Here is a 15,072-nt window from a genome sequence, read left to right on the forward strand (position 1 = left end):
TCAAAAGTTGTAATAAAACAAGATTTTTCATACCAGATCTTATTAAGAATTCTTACTTTTCTATATATTTTGGAGACTTAAAGCAATAGAAAAAAATATATTACCTGGTTGGCACAAAATCTTGCAGCCAAAAATAGGATATCAGTGTTGATAATATTATGGATAAAGAGGTTGCAAATCCTTTTAAAATATTATCTGCATATTTAATAACAGCAGCTATTACAAGGCCTCCAAGTGCCTGCAAAAGTTTTAAAAGATTATTTTAAACAAACATATATAAAATTGCTTTCCCAAACAATCTCATTATTCAATAAAACTTTAGACTTTTGTCCTATAAATTTAATCTCATTGTAATAAGTGATTTTATTTTTTAATTAAAAAAAAATTAATGTTTATTTATTGTTGAGAGAGAGAAAGACAGCGAGCAGGGAAGGAGCAGGGAGAAAGAGGGAGACAGAGAATCCGAAGCAGGCTCCTCACTGTCAGGGCAAAGGCTGACATGGGGCTCAAATCCATGAACCGTGAGATCATGGACAGAAGTCAGAGGCTCGACTGAGCCACCCAGGCATCCCTTAAATTTTTTTTTAATGTTTATTTATTTATTTTGAGAGAGAGAGCAGGGGAGGGGCAGAGAGAAAGGGAGAGAGAGAGAATCCCAACCAGGCCCCAGTGCAGAGCCCAACGTGGGGCTTGAACTCATGAACTGTGAAATTATGACCTGAGCAGAAATCAAGAGTTGGATGCTTAACTGAGCCACCCAGGTGACCCAATAAGTGATTTTTATCCAACATCTCTTGGGGCGCCTGGGTGGCTCAGTCGGTTAAGCGGCTCAGGTCATGATTTCATGGTCCGTGAGTTTGAGCCCCGTGTCGGGCTCTGTGCTGACAGCTCAGAGCCTGGAGCCTGTTTCAGATTCTGTGTCTCCCTCTCTCTGACCCTCCCCCGTTCATACTCTGTCTCTCTCTGTCTCAAAAATAAATAAATGTTAAAAAAAAATAATAATAAATAAAAAAAATAATCATCTCTTATGACCATAGAGTTTTGTTCAATAGCCCTTTTATTACAAAAGCTACCTGAAGTAACTACCAGCATAATCTGCAGTTTGTTATATTAGTTTAACTGTACTGTGAATAAAACATCTATCCTCAACCAGTTTAGTAATTAAGCATCACTTGTTCAGACAAATGTGGGAAGACTGTCACTTGGATCAATGAAATGTTCTTACTTTTGAAGTAAAAATAAAGTGTAATTTAAGTTATTTTACTAGTCTTTCAATAGGCTCCTAACTTGGCTTTTTTTCCTCTAGTTCCTCGCCCTTCAATCCCCTTTTTATTGCTGTCAGATTTTTCTTCCTGAAAAGACTGTAGAAAGAACTTTCTGCCAAATCCCTCTCAAATTCCAAATTGTACCTGCTTAAATAATGAGGTTTTACCATACAACATAGTTTTGTTTTCTGCCAAACTCTAGTTATAAACTCCTAAATTTGGGTTACCCACATTAATAACTTCCTCACAAGACAGAAGCTTATTATTAGTGAGAGTCACAAATTATGCCAATTGAGCTCACTACAAATTGATGTTTGAGTCCCTTTACCTCCTGGCAATGTAGTCAATCATCTATTTAGTTCCTATGGAATCATACCAACTATACCAAACCTTCTTTATTTAACTCAAGTCTTATAGGAAGAGGGCTTCCTTCTGCTAGGATAAAAGCCATCATACAAACTCTTCTGACTTACCCTATCTCTATTTTATATTTCCTCTGAATTTTCATTTATCCTGGTCTCTTCTCCTATCTTAAAAATAGAAGTATATTTCCTGCTTTCAAAACACAACCACAATTTGCCACCTTCACACAATTTCTGTAAGAGAGCTTGCTCCTACAGCTTCAAATACCTCTTAAAGAAAGGCTTTGTGAAGGCAGTGACTTGTATCTTCACTTTTGTATCCTCCAGCGTTATCAAGTTGTTTTCTTTTTTTGATGATGAAATTACTCAACCCTTGAACAATTTCAAATTATAAACTGAGATAATTTGATAGGAATATTTTAATATGTACCTGTTACAGATTTAAATATCTAGATCTGCTTTTGAGCCTTAATGGGCTGATCATACACAACATATACAACAACAAGAACTGTAAAAAAAATCAGAAGTTATATTTACCTCTAACTTCAACTCTTTAATTCTTAAACTTGCATTTTCATTATGTCAAATTTAAATACCATAAAGTTCATTTATGACCTTTTCAAAGTAAGTTTTCATTGTGGCATTAAGACCAGTTCTATTTTAATTTCCCAGAATAAACTAGATATAATGAGAGCACTAACAGGAAGGATCTTTTTCCCTCCCATCATAAATCAGTAGCTACTCTGATTCTCTATATTAAAATAAAGTGTATTAGCATTAAACATAAGACTTTAAATGCTTTACCTGAAGAATAACAACGATCCAAGTCAGTCGGTTATATCCCTGAAAAAATCCATTCTTTGACACCAATTCTCCATCATAAATGTAGACACCCATTAATCCAAATATACTCCCAAAGAAACCTATAAAAAAGTAAATTTTATGGCATGTGTCATTTAGTTTGTCTGGAGAGATATTTTTCCACTGGTATTCTAAATTTTATATTTAGCTTTTCCTTTTTGATAAAATTTGACTACTTTAAAAATCTTTTACTTGGGTATTTATATAAACTTAACAAAATTATACTTTGTATTATATTATAACTGTAAGACAAAGACAATATAAAAAAGAACAGAGATTACCAACTCTGGAACACTAAAAACTATAATGTTTAAATTACATGACCACATGGCTGTCTCATTCAAATATCTGGAAAATGCTCACTTTTGGCATATTCATTGTGTCTCATATCTTCCTATTGCTAGCTCTATATTCTTATATATTCATACACACACACACACAAAGAAACTATACACACACAAACTATAAAGAAAGAAATGGAAACCTATAGAGGCCATTTGTCAGGAGTAGTCTCTGATAAGATATGTAGTCAGAGTGCAGAATGAAGCAATGTTTATATAAAGACATAACTACCTGAAATGGAAAGGAACTGAAAGGATATGAAATGTTCTTTTAATTTTATTTATGCCAATTCATTTTTTAATTAAGTTTTTAATTTTAATTCCAATATAGTTAACATACAGTGTTATATTAGTTCCAGGTATACATCAATCATTTTAAGATGTCCAATTTTGAACATGACAGTAATACAAATTTACAAAGTTACAAAAATAAAAAATACAAAAAGAAACACTTATGAAAGTATTAATTAGGTTTCTATTTTTTAATTATAAAACAACACTTGCTAACTAGGAAAAAAGGTATCCAATACAGGTTATATACATGTCAGTATATACAGATCTACAGCCTTCTATCAGTTGTACAATATTCCATTTATGGATGATGATAATATGAAATACATACATAACATGATGTTCCACAAATTGTTCTAAGTGCTTTATGTATGCTAACTTACAACAACCCTATTAGGCAGATACTCCTATGCCCATTTTATGGATGAAGAAACTGATACACAGAGAAGTTAAACCTGTCTGAGCTCACACTGCTGGTAAGTGATGGACTCAGGATTTGAATCCAGGCAGTGTGGCTCTGGACTCCATGATCCTAATCACTGCACTATTTAATCATACGGACAATTTATTTAAGCAATATTCTACATGTCTATTTTTTACAATTGTAACCAATGCTAAAATGAATAACCTTGATCTATCTTTGTGCTCTTGTGTAAGTATACTTATAGGATAAATTCTTATTCAGAAGTGGAATTTTTGCATCAAAGCATTTATATAAAATTTTGTTAAACACCCCCAAATTGAGATCCAATAAGGTTATATCAATCTATACTCCTGGCAACCATAGGTAATAAGAGTTCCTATTTCTTCACTCTCTGGCTAATGTTGGACCTTATCAATTTGCTAATTGTTGATAGTTTGATACTTGAGAAATGCTATTAAGAGAGAAGGGAAACAGAGGATCTGAAGCAGGCTGTGCTGACAGCAGAGGGCCCAATGCAGGGCTCGAACTCACGAACGGTGAGATCATGACCTGAGCCAAAATCAAGAGTCCGATCCTTAACCTACTGAGCCACCCACGTGCCCCTACTTTGAATATTCTTAAAAAACATAAAACAAAAAACAGAAAACTTGATACATTTATAAAATTTTGCAGAGAAACAAACAAATCCTGTGATAAATATAAAGCTTCAGTTTGTTATCACATTACTGGAAAACAGCTGGAAAAATGGACTAAGGCTTAGAGGTTGTTTGGGAATGTTTGACTTAAAATATAGGCCATTAGGAGTACAGACATTCACTGTGGAGGGCCTGACTGCTACCAGGAGAGACACGGTAAATTTGTTAAGTTGATGTAGACAAAAAAACAAAACAAAACAAAAAACAGTTTTCAAACATGAGCTCCAAAGTCACAAGAACAGAGACTTGAAATAGAATGATTGATTTGCAATGAAGCGGTCTCTCACATGTAGCATTTTCCAAAATTAATCTATACCTAGAATACTATATCTGGAATTTTTGTATGAGAAATTAAACGCTATAATACTGTAATAGTTTAAATATTTGTTCAAATGAAATCCTTAAGTATGTGAGGTCTTTTTGTTTGTTATAAACTATTTACCTTCAGTTAAAAAAATGTTACAGAGGGGCGCCTGGGTGGCGCAGTCGGTTAAGCGTCCGACTTCAGCCAGGTCACGATCTCGTGGTCCGTGAGTTCGAGCCCCGCGTCAGGCTCTGGGCTGATGGCTCAGAGCCTGGAGCCTGTTTCCGATTCTGTGTCTCCCTCTCTCTCTGCCCCTCCCCCGTTCATGCTCTGTCTCTCTCTGTCCCAAAAATAAATAAACGTTGAAAAAAAAAATTAAAAAAAAAATGTTACAGAATTTAAAAGCTAAAACAAAATATTTTGAAATAAAAAGGTATACTAAGATTTTAAAACAAAGATGAAAGTTTCATCATTTCAAACTTCCTCTATTAAGTTTCTTTTTTTTCTTTTTCAGCTTTATTGAGGTAAAATTGACAAGTAAAATTGTGTAAGCTATTTAAAGTGCACGTCTTGAGGATTTGAAATATAATATGGTGACTATAGTTGATAACACTATATCATATAATTGACATTTGTCAAGTATCTTAATCTCCTTATCCCCCCAGGAAGAGAGTATGTTATTTGTAACATCTTCTCTGAGAATTGGAGCAACCAAGAATAAAGTTCTTAAGTCTTCAAATAGTGAGGACAGAAATAGGCTATATATACCCTTATGTCACAGACCTAAAATTCCATATTCTTGAATAACAGGCATTCATTTAAAACACAATGCTTTTTGGCGTTTTTTTTTTTTTAAATACATTGTTTCTGGGGGGGAGGGATACAAAGAGAGGGAGAGAGAGAATCTTAAGCAGGCTCCCATGGCCAGCATGGAGAACTCTAGGGCTCCATCTCATAACTATGATGAGATCATGACCTGAACCAAAATCAAGAGTCGGATGCTTAACCAACTGAGCCACCCAGGTGCCCCTTGCCAGACATTTGTATCAGTGAGATTTTATGGGAGGCTTATTTATTTAAAGATATATAGTAATCTTTAAGTCTAACATTAAAAAATATGAAAAAAAGATAACTTTAGAAAGCATTTAAAACTTACCAAGTTGAATGTTTCTTATCCAAACTGATTGTTTGGTTTCTTTCAAGATTTTCTCAAAGTAAACCCCAGCAAAGCCACTTGAAAAACATGCTGTGAGAACTGCCATGAGGCCTACAAATTGAGAGCCAGCTGAAAGTTCCTTAGAATCAAGCTCCTGAGAATCTGAGGGCCACTGAACAAAAAGAAAAACAAAACTGTAGTTTATTCTTATGATATTTTACAAAGTACATATTTAGAGTGCACTCTCAGACCTTAAGATAAAAATGCAACCAATACCATTCTTGGGGATTGCAGAGGAGAGCTTTTGAAAGAAAATCTTAGAATCATTTTATTTTTTTCCCATAGTGATATTACTGTTACAACTTACAATTTCAAAAAATTCCCTAAAAAAGAGAAAGAGAATGAGTAAATGCACAGATGCACAAAACAGCTTCTATAAGCAGTTCAGTTGTAGAAATTCAAAGTGTGAACTGTTGGAGCAGCAAAAATGATTCTGGAGCTGTTGGTTATTATGGAAGTCCCATATGGTATCATGTTAACCACTGTGGGCTTTATCCCATAGTTCAGTGTTCCTGAAATTATCTTCATGGCTTTTGTTAAATCTGTGTTCCACCTGAACTCTTACTTGATATTTTAATTAAAAAATTTTTAATATTTATTTATTTTTGAGAGAGAGAGAGAGAGAGAAAGAGAGAGAGAGAGATGGGAGGGGCAGAGAGAGGGGGAGACAGAATCCAAAGCAGGCCCCAGGCCCTGAACTGTCAGCACAGAGACCAACGCAGGGCTCCAAATCATGTACTGTGAGATCATGACCTGAGCTGAAGTCGGACACTCAACCAACTGAGCCACCCAGAGACCCCTTGATATTTTAATTTAAAACACCTCACTTTTTACAATGTAATACCTACTTCAGCTTATCCTTAGCAATATCTATGAAAATATGGGTTTGAAATGGCAGTTATATTTTTGTAACACCCATTTTAAAATATATTAACTAGGGGTATCTGGGTGGCTCAGTTGGTTAAGTCCTACTCTTGGTTTTGCCTCAGGTCATGATCTCATGGTTTGTGGATTCAAGCCCTGCTCTGGGCTCTGTACTGACAGTATGAAGCCTGCTTGGGATTCTTTCTCTCTCTCTCTCTGCACCTCCTCTGCTCACTTGCTCTCTCAAAATAAATAAATAAACATTTAAAAAAATAAATAACAGAAATATTTATTCAAGATAGACATAGCACCCCTGGAGAAAGTAATCGGGGAGGAGGGCTCTGGATGGCAGGAAATTGGCATGATTGGATTTGTTTTTAGATAAACCATAGTGGTGACTACTGGAGTTTGAATTTTGAGGGATGGATAAGACTGAAGTAAAAAAAAATCAGGAGGCAAATGATCACATGAGAAACAAGACGACATGAACTGGGGAAGAGACAGAGAAGGACAGAATCAAGAAGCATTACAAAGCAGCAATAGCAAAGTCTTAGTGACTGAATAGATGTACAGGCAGAAGGAAGAGTTAAGACAACTCCCAGGCAGAGTAAATAATGAGGGAAAAAAATACAAGCAAGAATAGTTTCGGTGGAGGAAAAGGTAAAGTTTAGTTTTGGATATGCTCAGTTTATAAAGCCTATTGAATAACTGAACTAAGATGTCCAACAGGTTTTTAGATGTACAAATCTGAAATTATGGGTGAGACACAGACCAAGGAACTATGAGCATATATGTGTTAATAAAAACCTACAGAATGAAGTCTCCAAAAATAAGGACATAATTTAAGGGAAATAACAAGCCTACCAGCAACCCCAATATCAAGGAAAAGGACCCCAAGAAGGAGCCCAATAAAGAATTATTAGGAAGATGAGAAGAACCAGGAAAGAATGGTATCAGGGAAGCTGATGAACAATAAGAAGGGAGTAATTAATAACCTCAAATGCAGAGCGCCTGGATGGCTCAGCTGGTTAAGTATCTGACTTTGGCTCATGATTTGTGAGTTTGAGCCCTGCATCAGGCTCTGCGCTGCTGGTGTGGAGCCTGCTTGGGATTCTCTCTCTCTCCCTCTCTCTCTCTCTCTCTCTCTCTCAAATAAATCAGTAAAACTTAAAAAAATTTTTTTAATAAAATAATCTCAAAAGCTCCAGACATCCAGTAAAAATCAGTGTTGTTTTATGTATGATTTTATTTCCCTAACTAGATTTGTGTCAGATAATTTGATTTTTACTTATTTTAACTTTAAAAATTTCATTCATTCATTCATTCATTCATTCATTCATTCATTCATTCCCTTGTTTAAATTCCAGTATAGTTAACATACAGTGTTATATTAGTTTCAGGTGTTCAATATAGTAACTTAACAATTCTGTACATTACTCAGAACTCATTAAGAGGGGTGTACTCTTAATCCCCTACACCTATTTCACCCAACCCCCCTCACCTGTCTCCTCTCTGGTAACTATCAGTTTATTCTGTATAGTTAGGAGTCTGTTTTTGGTTTGTCTCTTTTTTTCTTTGCTTTGTTTCTTAAATGCCACAGATGAGTGAAATCATATGGTATATAAATACAATTGAACATTACTCAGGTACAGAAAAGAATGAAATCTTACCATTTGCAACAACACCGATGGACCTACAGAGTATAAGACTAATAAGTAAAATAACTTATATAAGACTTTTATTTCTCATTCGTTGCAGTCCCGATGTAGTATCTTACTCAAAGGAAGCCCTCAAAATATGTCAGTTGTGAGAATAAAAATTTACTCGCTTCAACAAATAACAAATGTATCCTCCATGCACAATAAGGTTTTGAAACTGTGATAAAAATGAAAGGTGTACTTATCTTGAATAGTTACCTGTACAAAAGCAACTCCTGTCATCAAAATTACTAGGGAGAGCCACTGGTACACACCTAATTTTTTACTAAGCATAGACACAGAAAATAATGCTGTTGTAAGAATTTTCAACTGATATGTGACCTGAAAAAGAAAAGAGCTAATATTATTGTTTGTTTATTTGCTTCTTAAAAGAACTACTAGAAATATATTTTAAGTACCTGATAAGTAGCTGCATCCAGATTTGATAGTGCCACATAAAGTAAATTATTCTGAAGAGTATATATCCCTGATGGAATAGCAAGTTTCAGAGTTTCCATAGGTTTATTAAGTATTTCATCATGCAGTATTCGATTCAGTGCTCTTAGACTACATTCTAGAAAACACATGAAATGGGTAAAACCAATAATTAAGTAACTCTGAATAAGTTACATACTCTCTCTCAAGGCCTCAGTTTTCTCACCTATAAAAAATGGAAACAGGCCTACATGTTAAGATACTTTTAGGTCTGAAATATACCTTTAATGATACTAATTTTTCAAAAGTTAAATATTATAACATAGCATATTAAGAACATTATCCTTCATTAGGATACTCTTTCATTAGGAAACATAAGCAAATTGATTATATGTATTTACATATATGTACACATACATATCTGCACATATATATTTATGATAACCAAATGCTCAAAGTATTAATTTTTTAGCTAAGTATTCTTACTCTATAGTAGCAACATTATAAAAACTTGTATTTTGTGCATTCCATTTTATCACCAGCCATTCAAGCCAATTAATAATTGTGAAGACTTTAATCATAAAAAGACAGTAAAACAACTAAGGAGTGGGTTTGGCTGCAAACAACAGAAAACCCAGTGAATACTGGCTCAACCTCAAAGGGACCTGTCTCATCCTCAAAGGGCCAGGGCCAGGTCCAAAGCAGCTCAGTGATGACATCAGGGTCCTAAGCTCACTCTCCATTTATATTGGCTTTTTACCTTCATGCTTCTCATCTATTGTCTACATGATTATTGCAACAAGGTCACCACATGATCACCGCAATAGTGTCTGGTTCTTGTTTTTAGGCAGCAAGAAAGAACAGGAGGATACAGTGGCCTAGTGGGCATCTTCTTTTGCTGTCACAGACCAGGATTTTGTTGCACAGCTACCCCCTGCAGCAAGAGAGCTGGGCAATATCGTCTTTTCTTTCATAGTCTCCATATTAGAAACAACAAAGGGAGAAAGGGGTTGGAAATGGACTTCAAGCTAGCCAGCCTACAGTACTAATCACAAAAAAAAATGTCCAAAGAACTTTAAGAGATACATAAACCCTTAAAGACAGGAGAAATCTAAGGATCCTACTACTTTACCAATAATGACACTTCACAGCTGATTTTCTCTCCTAACATAAAACTTGAAAAGTTTGATTATGAAAACTTTTTTTAATGGAAAAAATGTTTAAAGACTAATATGTGATATTTATCCTTTCCTTACCCTAAAATAATAATAGTAAAATAAAAGGTAACTAAGAGTTACCAAAAGATTTCTTTTTAGATTTAGCAGAAAAAAAATCTAAAATATTAGCTTATTTAAACATTTTTAAAATTATATTAAAATTTAAAATAATTAATGCTGTGACATATTTTTCTCAACAGGAGTTCAGGGAAGGTCTTGTTCCTTATTCCTTCCAATTCCTGGTATTGTTAGGCTTTTTCTTTTTGCCAATCTGAGGGTATTGAAATTGCGTCTGTGGCTTTAATTTGATTTCTCTGCTTGCTAGTAAGGTTGATCTATATTTATATGTTGTTATATATTTATATAAATATATTTTTATATATTTATTTATATTTTAGAAATTTTTTAATATATTTATTGGCCATTCAGGTTTCTCTCTCTCTCTCTCTTTTTTAAGTTTATTTATTTATTTTTGAGAGAGAGACAGAGAGAGACAGAGAGAGAGCATGTGCGCACAAACAGGAGAGGAACAGAGAATCTGAAGCATGTTCCAGGTTCTGAGCTGTCAGCACAGAACTCAATGTGGGGCACGAACTCATGAACCTGACCTGAAATTGGACACTTAACTGACTGAACCACCCAAGAGCCCCCAGGTTTCTCTTCTGTAAACTGCTTATTTATATCTTTTGTCCACTTTTCTGTTGAGATGCTTGTCTTTTCCTTATTGAATTATGTAAGTTCTTTGACGTTCTGGATGTTCATTATTGGTGGATACATGTGATGTAAATATCTTCTCTCAATCTCTGGTTTATCTTCTCGTTTGGTTTTATATACAGGCATTTTTTCATTTTAATGTACCCCAAGTCATCCATTTTTTAAAAGTTCATTTGTGGGGCGCCTGGGTGGCTCAGTCAGTTGAGCGTCTGACTTTGGCTCAGGTCATGATCTCCTGGTTTGTGAGTTCGAGCCCTGCGCCAGGCTCTGTGCTGACAGCTCAGAGCCTGGAGCCTGCTTCGGATCCTGGGTCTCCCTTTTTCTCTGCCCCTCCCGCACTCATGCTCTGTCTCTGTCTCTCAATAATATAATAAATATATGTTAAAAAAATGTTTTAAAATGTTCATTTGTATTCTTTGTATCTTATTTGAAATAATTCACAGTACCAAAGTCATAAATGTCAATCTTTATCTAGCATTTTTTTTTAATTAAAAAAATTTTTTTTTAATTTAACCTAAAAACCTGGGAATTATTCCTCAGACTGGATTCTCCATTTCCTTGATCTTCACACACCTACTCTGCTAGCAAGTCATGTCAACTATAGTTTAAAAACATCTGTGTGGGGGCGCCTGGGTGGCTCAGTTGGCTGAGTGTCGGACTTTGGCTCAGGTCATGATCTCGCCATCTGTGAGTTCAAGCCCCACGCTGGGCTCTGTGCTGACCCTTCAGAGCCTAGAGCCTGCTTCGGATTCTGTGTCTCCCTCTCTCTCTGCCCCTCCCCCGCTCATGCTCTGTCTCTCTGTCAAAAATAAATAAACATTAAAAAAAAATTAAAAAACAAAAAACAAAAAAATCAACATCTGTGTGAACCGGGGCACCTGGGTGGCTCAACTGGTTAAGTGTCTGACTTCAGCTCAGGTCATGATCTCGCCATTTGTGAGTTCAAGCCCCACATCGGGCTCTGGGCTGACAGCCTGGAGCCCGCTTCAGAAGCTGTGTCTCCCTCTCTGTCTGCCCCTTCCCCACTCTCACTCTGTCTGTCTCTCTCTCTCTCTCTCTCAAAAATAAATAAGCATTAAAAAAAATTAAAAAAAAAAAAATCTGTGTGAACTAAATCAATGCCATCTTGGACAATCTGCCGTAAATACCCGCCTCCCCCAACACACACACACACACACACACACACACACACACACACACACACACATTCTTTCCTTTTGTTTAATCACACTTTTGGAACACCTGGGTGGCTCAGTCGGTTAAGCATCCGACTTCAGCTCAGGTCATGATCTCACACTCCATGAGTTTGAGCCCCATGTTGGGCTCTGTGCTGACAGCTCGGAGCCTGGAGCCTGCTTCGGATTCTGTGTCTCCCTCTCTCTGACCCTTCCCCGTTCATGCTCTGTCTTTCTCTGTCTCAAAAATAAATAAACATTAAAAAACAAATCACACTTTTAAGTACATCGTTAGGATATAACATCCATGATATGATCTGTCTTGGAGATATGACTGACACACACCTATTCTTTTTTATTTTTATTTGTTTTTTATGTTTTATTTACTTTTAAGACAGAGAGACAGAGCATGAGTGGGGATGGGGCAGAGAGAGAGGGAGACACAGAATCCGAAGCAGGCTCTAAGCTCTGAGCTGTGAGCACAGAGCCCGATGTGGGGCTCGAACTCAGGAACTGTGAGATCATGACCTGAGCTGAAGTTGGATGCTTAACCAACTGAGCCACCCAGGTGTCCCATGACACACACCCATTCTTAAACATTTTCCTCTTGGATGGCCTCCAACATGTACTCCCCAACCTCTAAGGCGATAAAAGCAGGCCTTAAGGGAGATGGTTGTTGCAGAGATCTACTCCTCTTGCAGCTACCAAAGACACCCTCATCAAGCTGGATTTGTCAGCCTTTTTCTTTAGTCTTTGAGTTCCTTCAGCCTTTGGAGGTGGTTCTGCATATACCTCCTGTTCAGAGAACAATGTCGCATAATCATCATCTCTTCTCTACCAATGTCATCTAAGCTACCATCATCTTCTTGCCTGGACTAGTGCCATAGCTTCCATATATGATTTCTTGAACCTATTCTTGCATCTCCTCTACTGGCAATATGACTACTGTACTGGTCTTTCCATGCACAAAATGGGACATATTTTAAACATTTCAATTATTTCTTTTTGCTTTTATGGTCATATCTGTAGCCTACAAAGCTGCATTGCATTTTCTGAATGCCAATTCAATCTCTCTTTGTTCCATTCTTATCCTTGATCAATATGCTATAGCCACACTGGCCACCATAATAGATTCAAAAGTAGACTAAATTTATGAACAATTTAAAAAATAGGCAGCAGACTTGAGCAGACATTTCTCTAAAGATAAACAAATGGTCAATAAGCACATGAAAAGATGCTCAACGTCATTAGTCATTAGGGAAAATCAAATCAAAACCATAATAAGATACAATGTCTGGCACAAAAACAGACACACAGACCAATGGAATAGAATAGAAACCCCAGAACTAGACCCACAAACATATGGCCAACTCATCTTTGACAAAGCAGGAAAGAACATCCAATGGAAAAAAGACAGCCTCTTTAACAAATGGTGCTGGGAGAACTGGACAGCAACATGCAGAAGGTTGAAACTAGACCACTTTCTCACACCATTTACAAAAATAAACTCAAAATGGATAAAGGACCTAAATGTGAGACAGGAAACCATCAGAACCTTAGAGGAGAAAGCAGGAAAAGACCTCTCTGACCTCAGCCGTAGCAATCTCTTACTCGACACATCCCCAAAGGCAAGGGAATTAAAAGCAAAAGTGAATTACTGGGACCTTATGAAGATAAAAAGCTTCTGCACAGCAAAGGAAACAACCAACAAAACTAAAAGACAACCAACGGAATGGGAAAAGATATTTGCAAATGACATATCGGACAAAGGGCTAGTATCTAAAATCTATAAAGAGCTCACCAAACTCCACACCCGAAAAACAAATAACCCAGTGAAGAAATGGGCAGAAAACATGAATAGACACTTCTCTAAAGAAGACATCCAGATGGCCAACAGGCACATGAAAAGATGTTCAGCGTCGCTCCTTATCAGGGAAATACAAATCAAAACCACACTCAGGTATCACCTCACGCCAGTCAGAGTGGCCAAAATGAACAAATCAGGAGACTATAGATGCTGGAGAGGATGTGGAGAAACGGGAACCCTCTTGCACTGTTGGTGGGAATGCAAATTGGTGCAGCCGCTCTGGAAAACAGTGTGGAGGTTCCTCAGAAAATTAAAAATAGACCTACCCTATGACCCAGCAATAGCACTGCTAGGAATTTACCCAAGGGATACAGGAGTACTGATGCATAGGGGCACTTGTACCCCAATGTTCATAGCAGCACTCTCAACAATAGCCAAAGTATGGAAAGAGCCTAAATGTCCATCAACTGATGAATGGATAAAGAAATTGTGGTTTATATACACAATGGAATACTACGTGGCAATGAGAAAAAATGAAATATGGCCTTTTGTAGCAACGTGGATGGAACTGGAGAGTGTGATGCTAAGTGAAATAAGCCATACAGAGAAAGACAGATACCATATGGTTTCACTCTTATGTGGATCCTGAGAAACTCAACAGGAACCCATGGGGGAGGGGAAGGGAGAAAAAAAAAAAGACGTTAGAGTGGGAGAGAGCCAAAGCATAAGAGACTGTTAAAAACTGAGAACAAACTGAGGGTTGATGGGGGGTGGGAGGGAGGGGAGGGTGGGTGATGGGTATTGAGGAGGGCACCTTTTGGGATGAGCACTGGGTGTTGTATGGAAACCAATTTGTCAATAAACTTCATAAAAAAAAAAAATAAATAAATAATAAGGCTGGGAAAAAAAAAAAAAAAAAAAAAAAAAAAAAAAAAAAAAAAAAAGATACAATGTCACACCTACTAGAATGGCTATACATTTTTTATTTTATTTTATTTATTTATTTTGAGAAAAAGGATGGACACACATGTGGGGGTGGGGAGGGGCAGAGAGAGAGGGAAAAAGAAAATCCCAAGCAGATTCTGTGCTTTCAGCACAGAGCCTGACATGGGGCTCAATCTCACAACTGTGAGATCATGACATAAGCCTAAATCAAGAAGTGGTCACTCAACTGACTGAGCCACATGGCACCCCTATACATTTTTTTTTTCTTTGAATAACAAGTGTTGGTAAGGATGTAGAGAATTTTCAGCCCTCGGACATTGCCAATGGGAATACAAAATGTTGTAGTAGCTGTGGAAAAGTTTGGTGGCTCTTCAAAATGTTAAATGCAGAATTACCATGTGACCAAGCAATTATACTCCAATGTATATACTCAAAAGTTATGAAAGCAAGGACTTGAGC

The 15,072-nt window shown here is 36.6% G+C and overlaps 1 protein-coding gene across 2 annotated transcripts in view; it reads right to left on the reverse strand.

Moving 5' to 3' along the window:
* The window catches only part of SLC35A3 (solute carrier family 35 member A3), a 53,566-nt gene that overhangs the window by 8,536 nt on the left and 29,958 nt on the right, over positions 1 to 15,072 (reverse strand). For both annotated transcript variants that reach the window (XM_047084184.1, XM_047084183.1), the window contains exons 3-7: positions 8,740 to 8,894; positions 8,540 to 8,662; positions 5,700 to 5,871; positions 2,432 to 2,550; positions 105 to 238 (exon numbers count right to left, since the gene is read on the reverse strand). In XM_047084184.1, the coding sequence (XP_046940140.1) occupies positions 105 to 238; positions 2,432 to 2,550; positions 5,700 to 5,871; positions 8,540 to 8,662; positions 8,740 to 8,894 (703 nt within the window). The remainder of the gene's footprint in view (positions 1 to 104; positions 239 to 2,431; positions 2,551 to 5,699; positions 5,872 to 8,539; positions 8,663 to 8,739; positions 8,895 to 15,072) is intronic.

This window comes from Lynx rufus, unplaced genomic scaffold (assembly GCF_022079265.1).
Source record: "Lynx rufus isolate CCGP_SWC_20201006 ecotype Redwood Valley unplaced genomic scaffold, mLynRuf1.p SCAF_2, whole genome shotgun sequence".
Taxonomy (NCBI): Eukaryota; Metazoa; Chordata; class Mammalia; order Carnivora; family Felidae; genus Lynx; species Lynx rufus.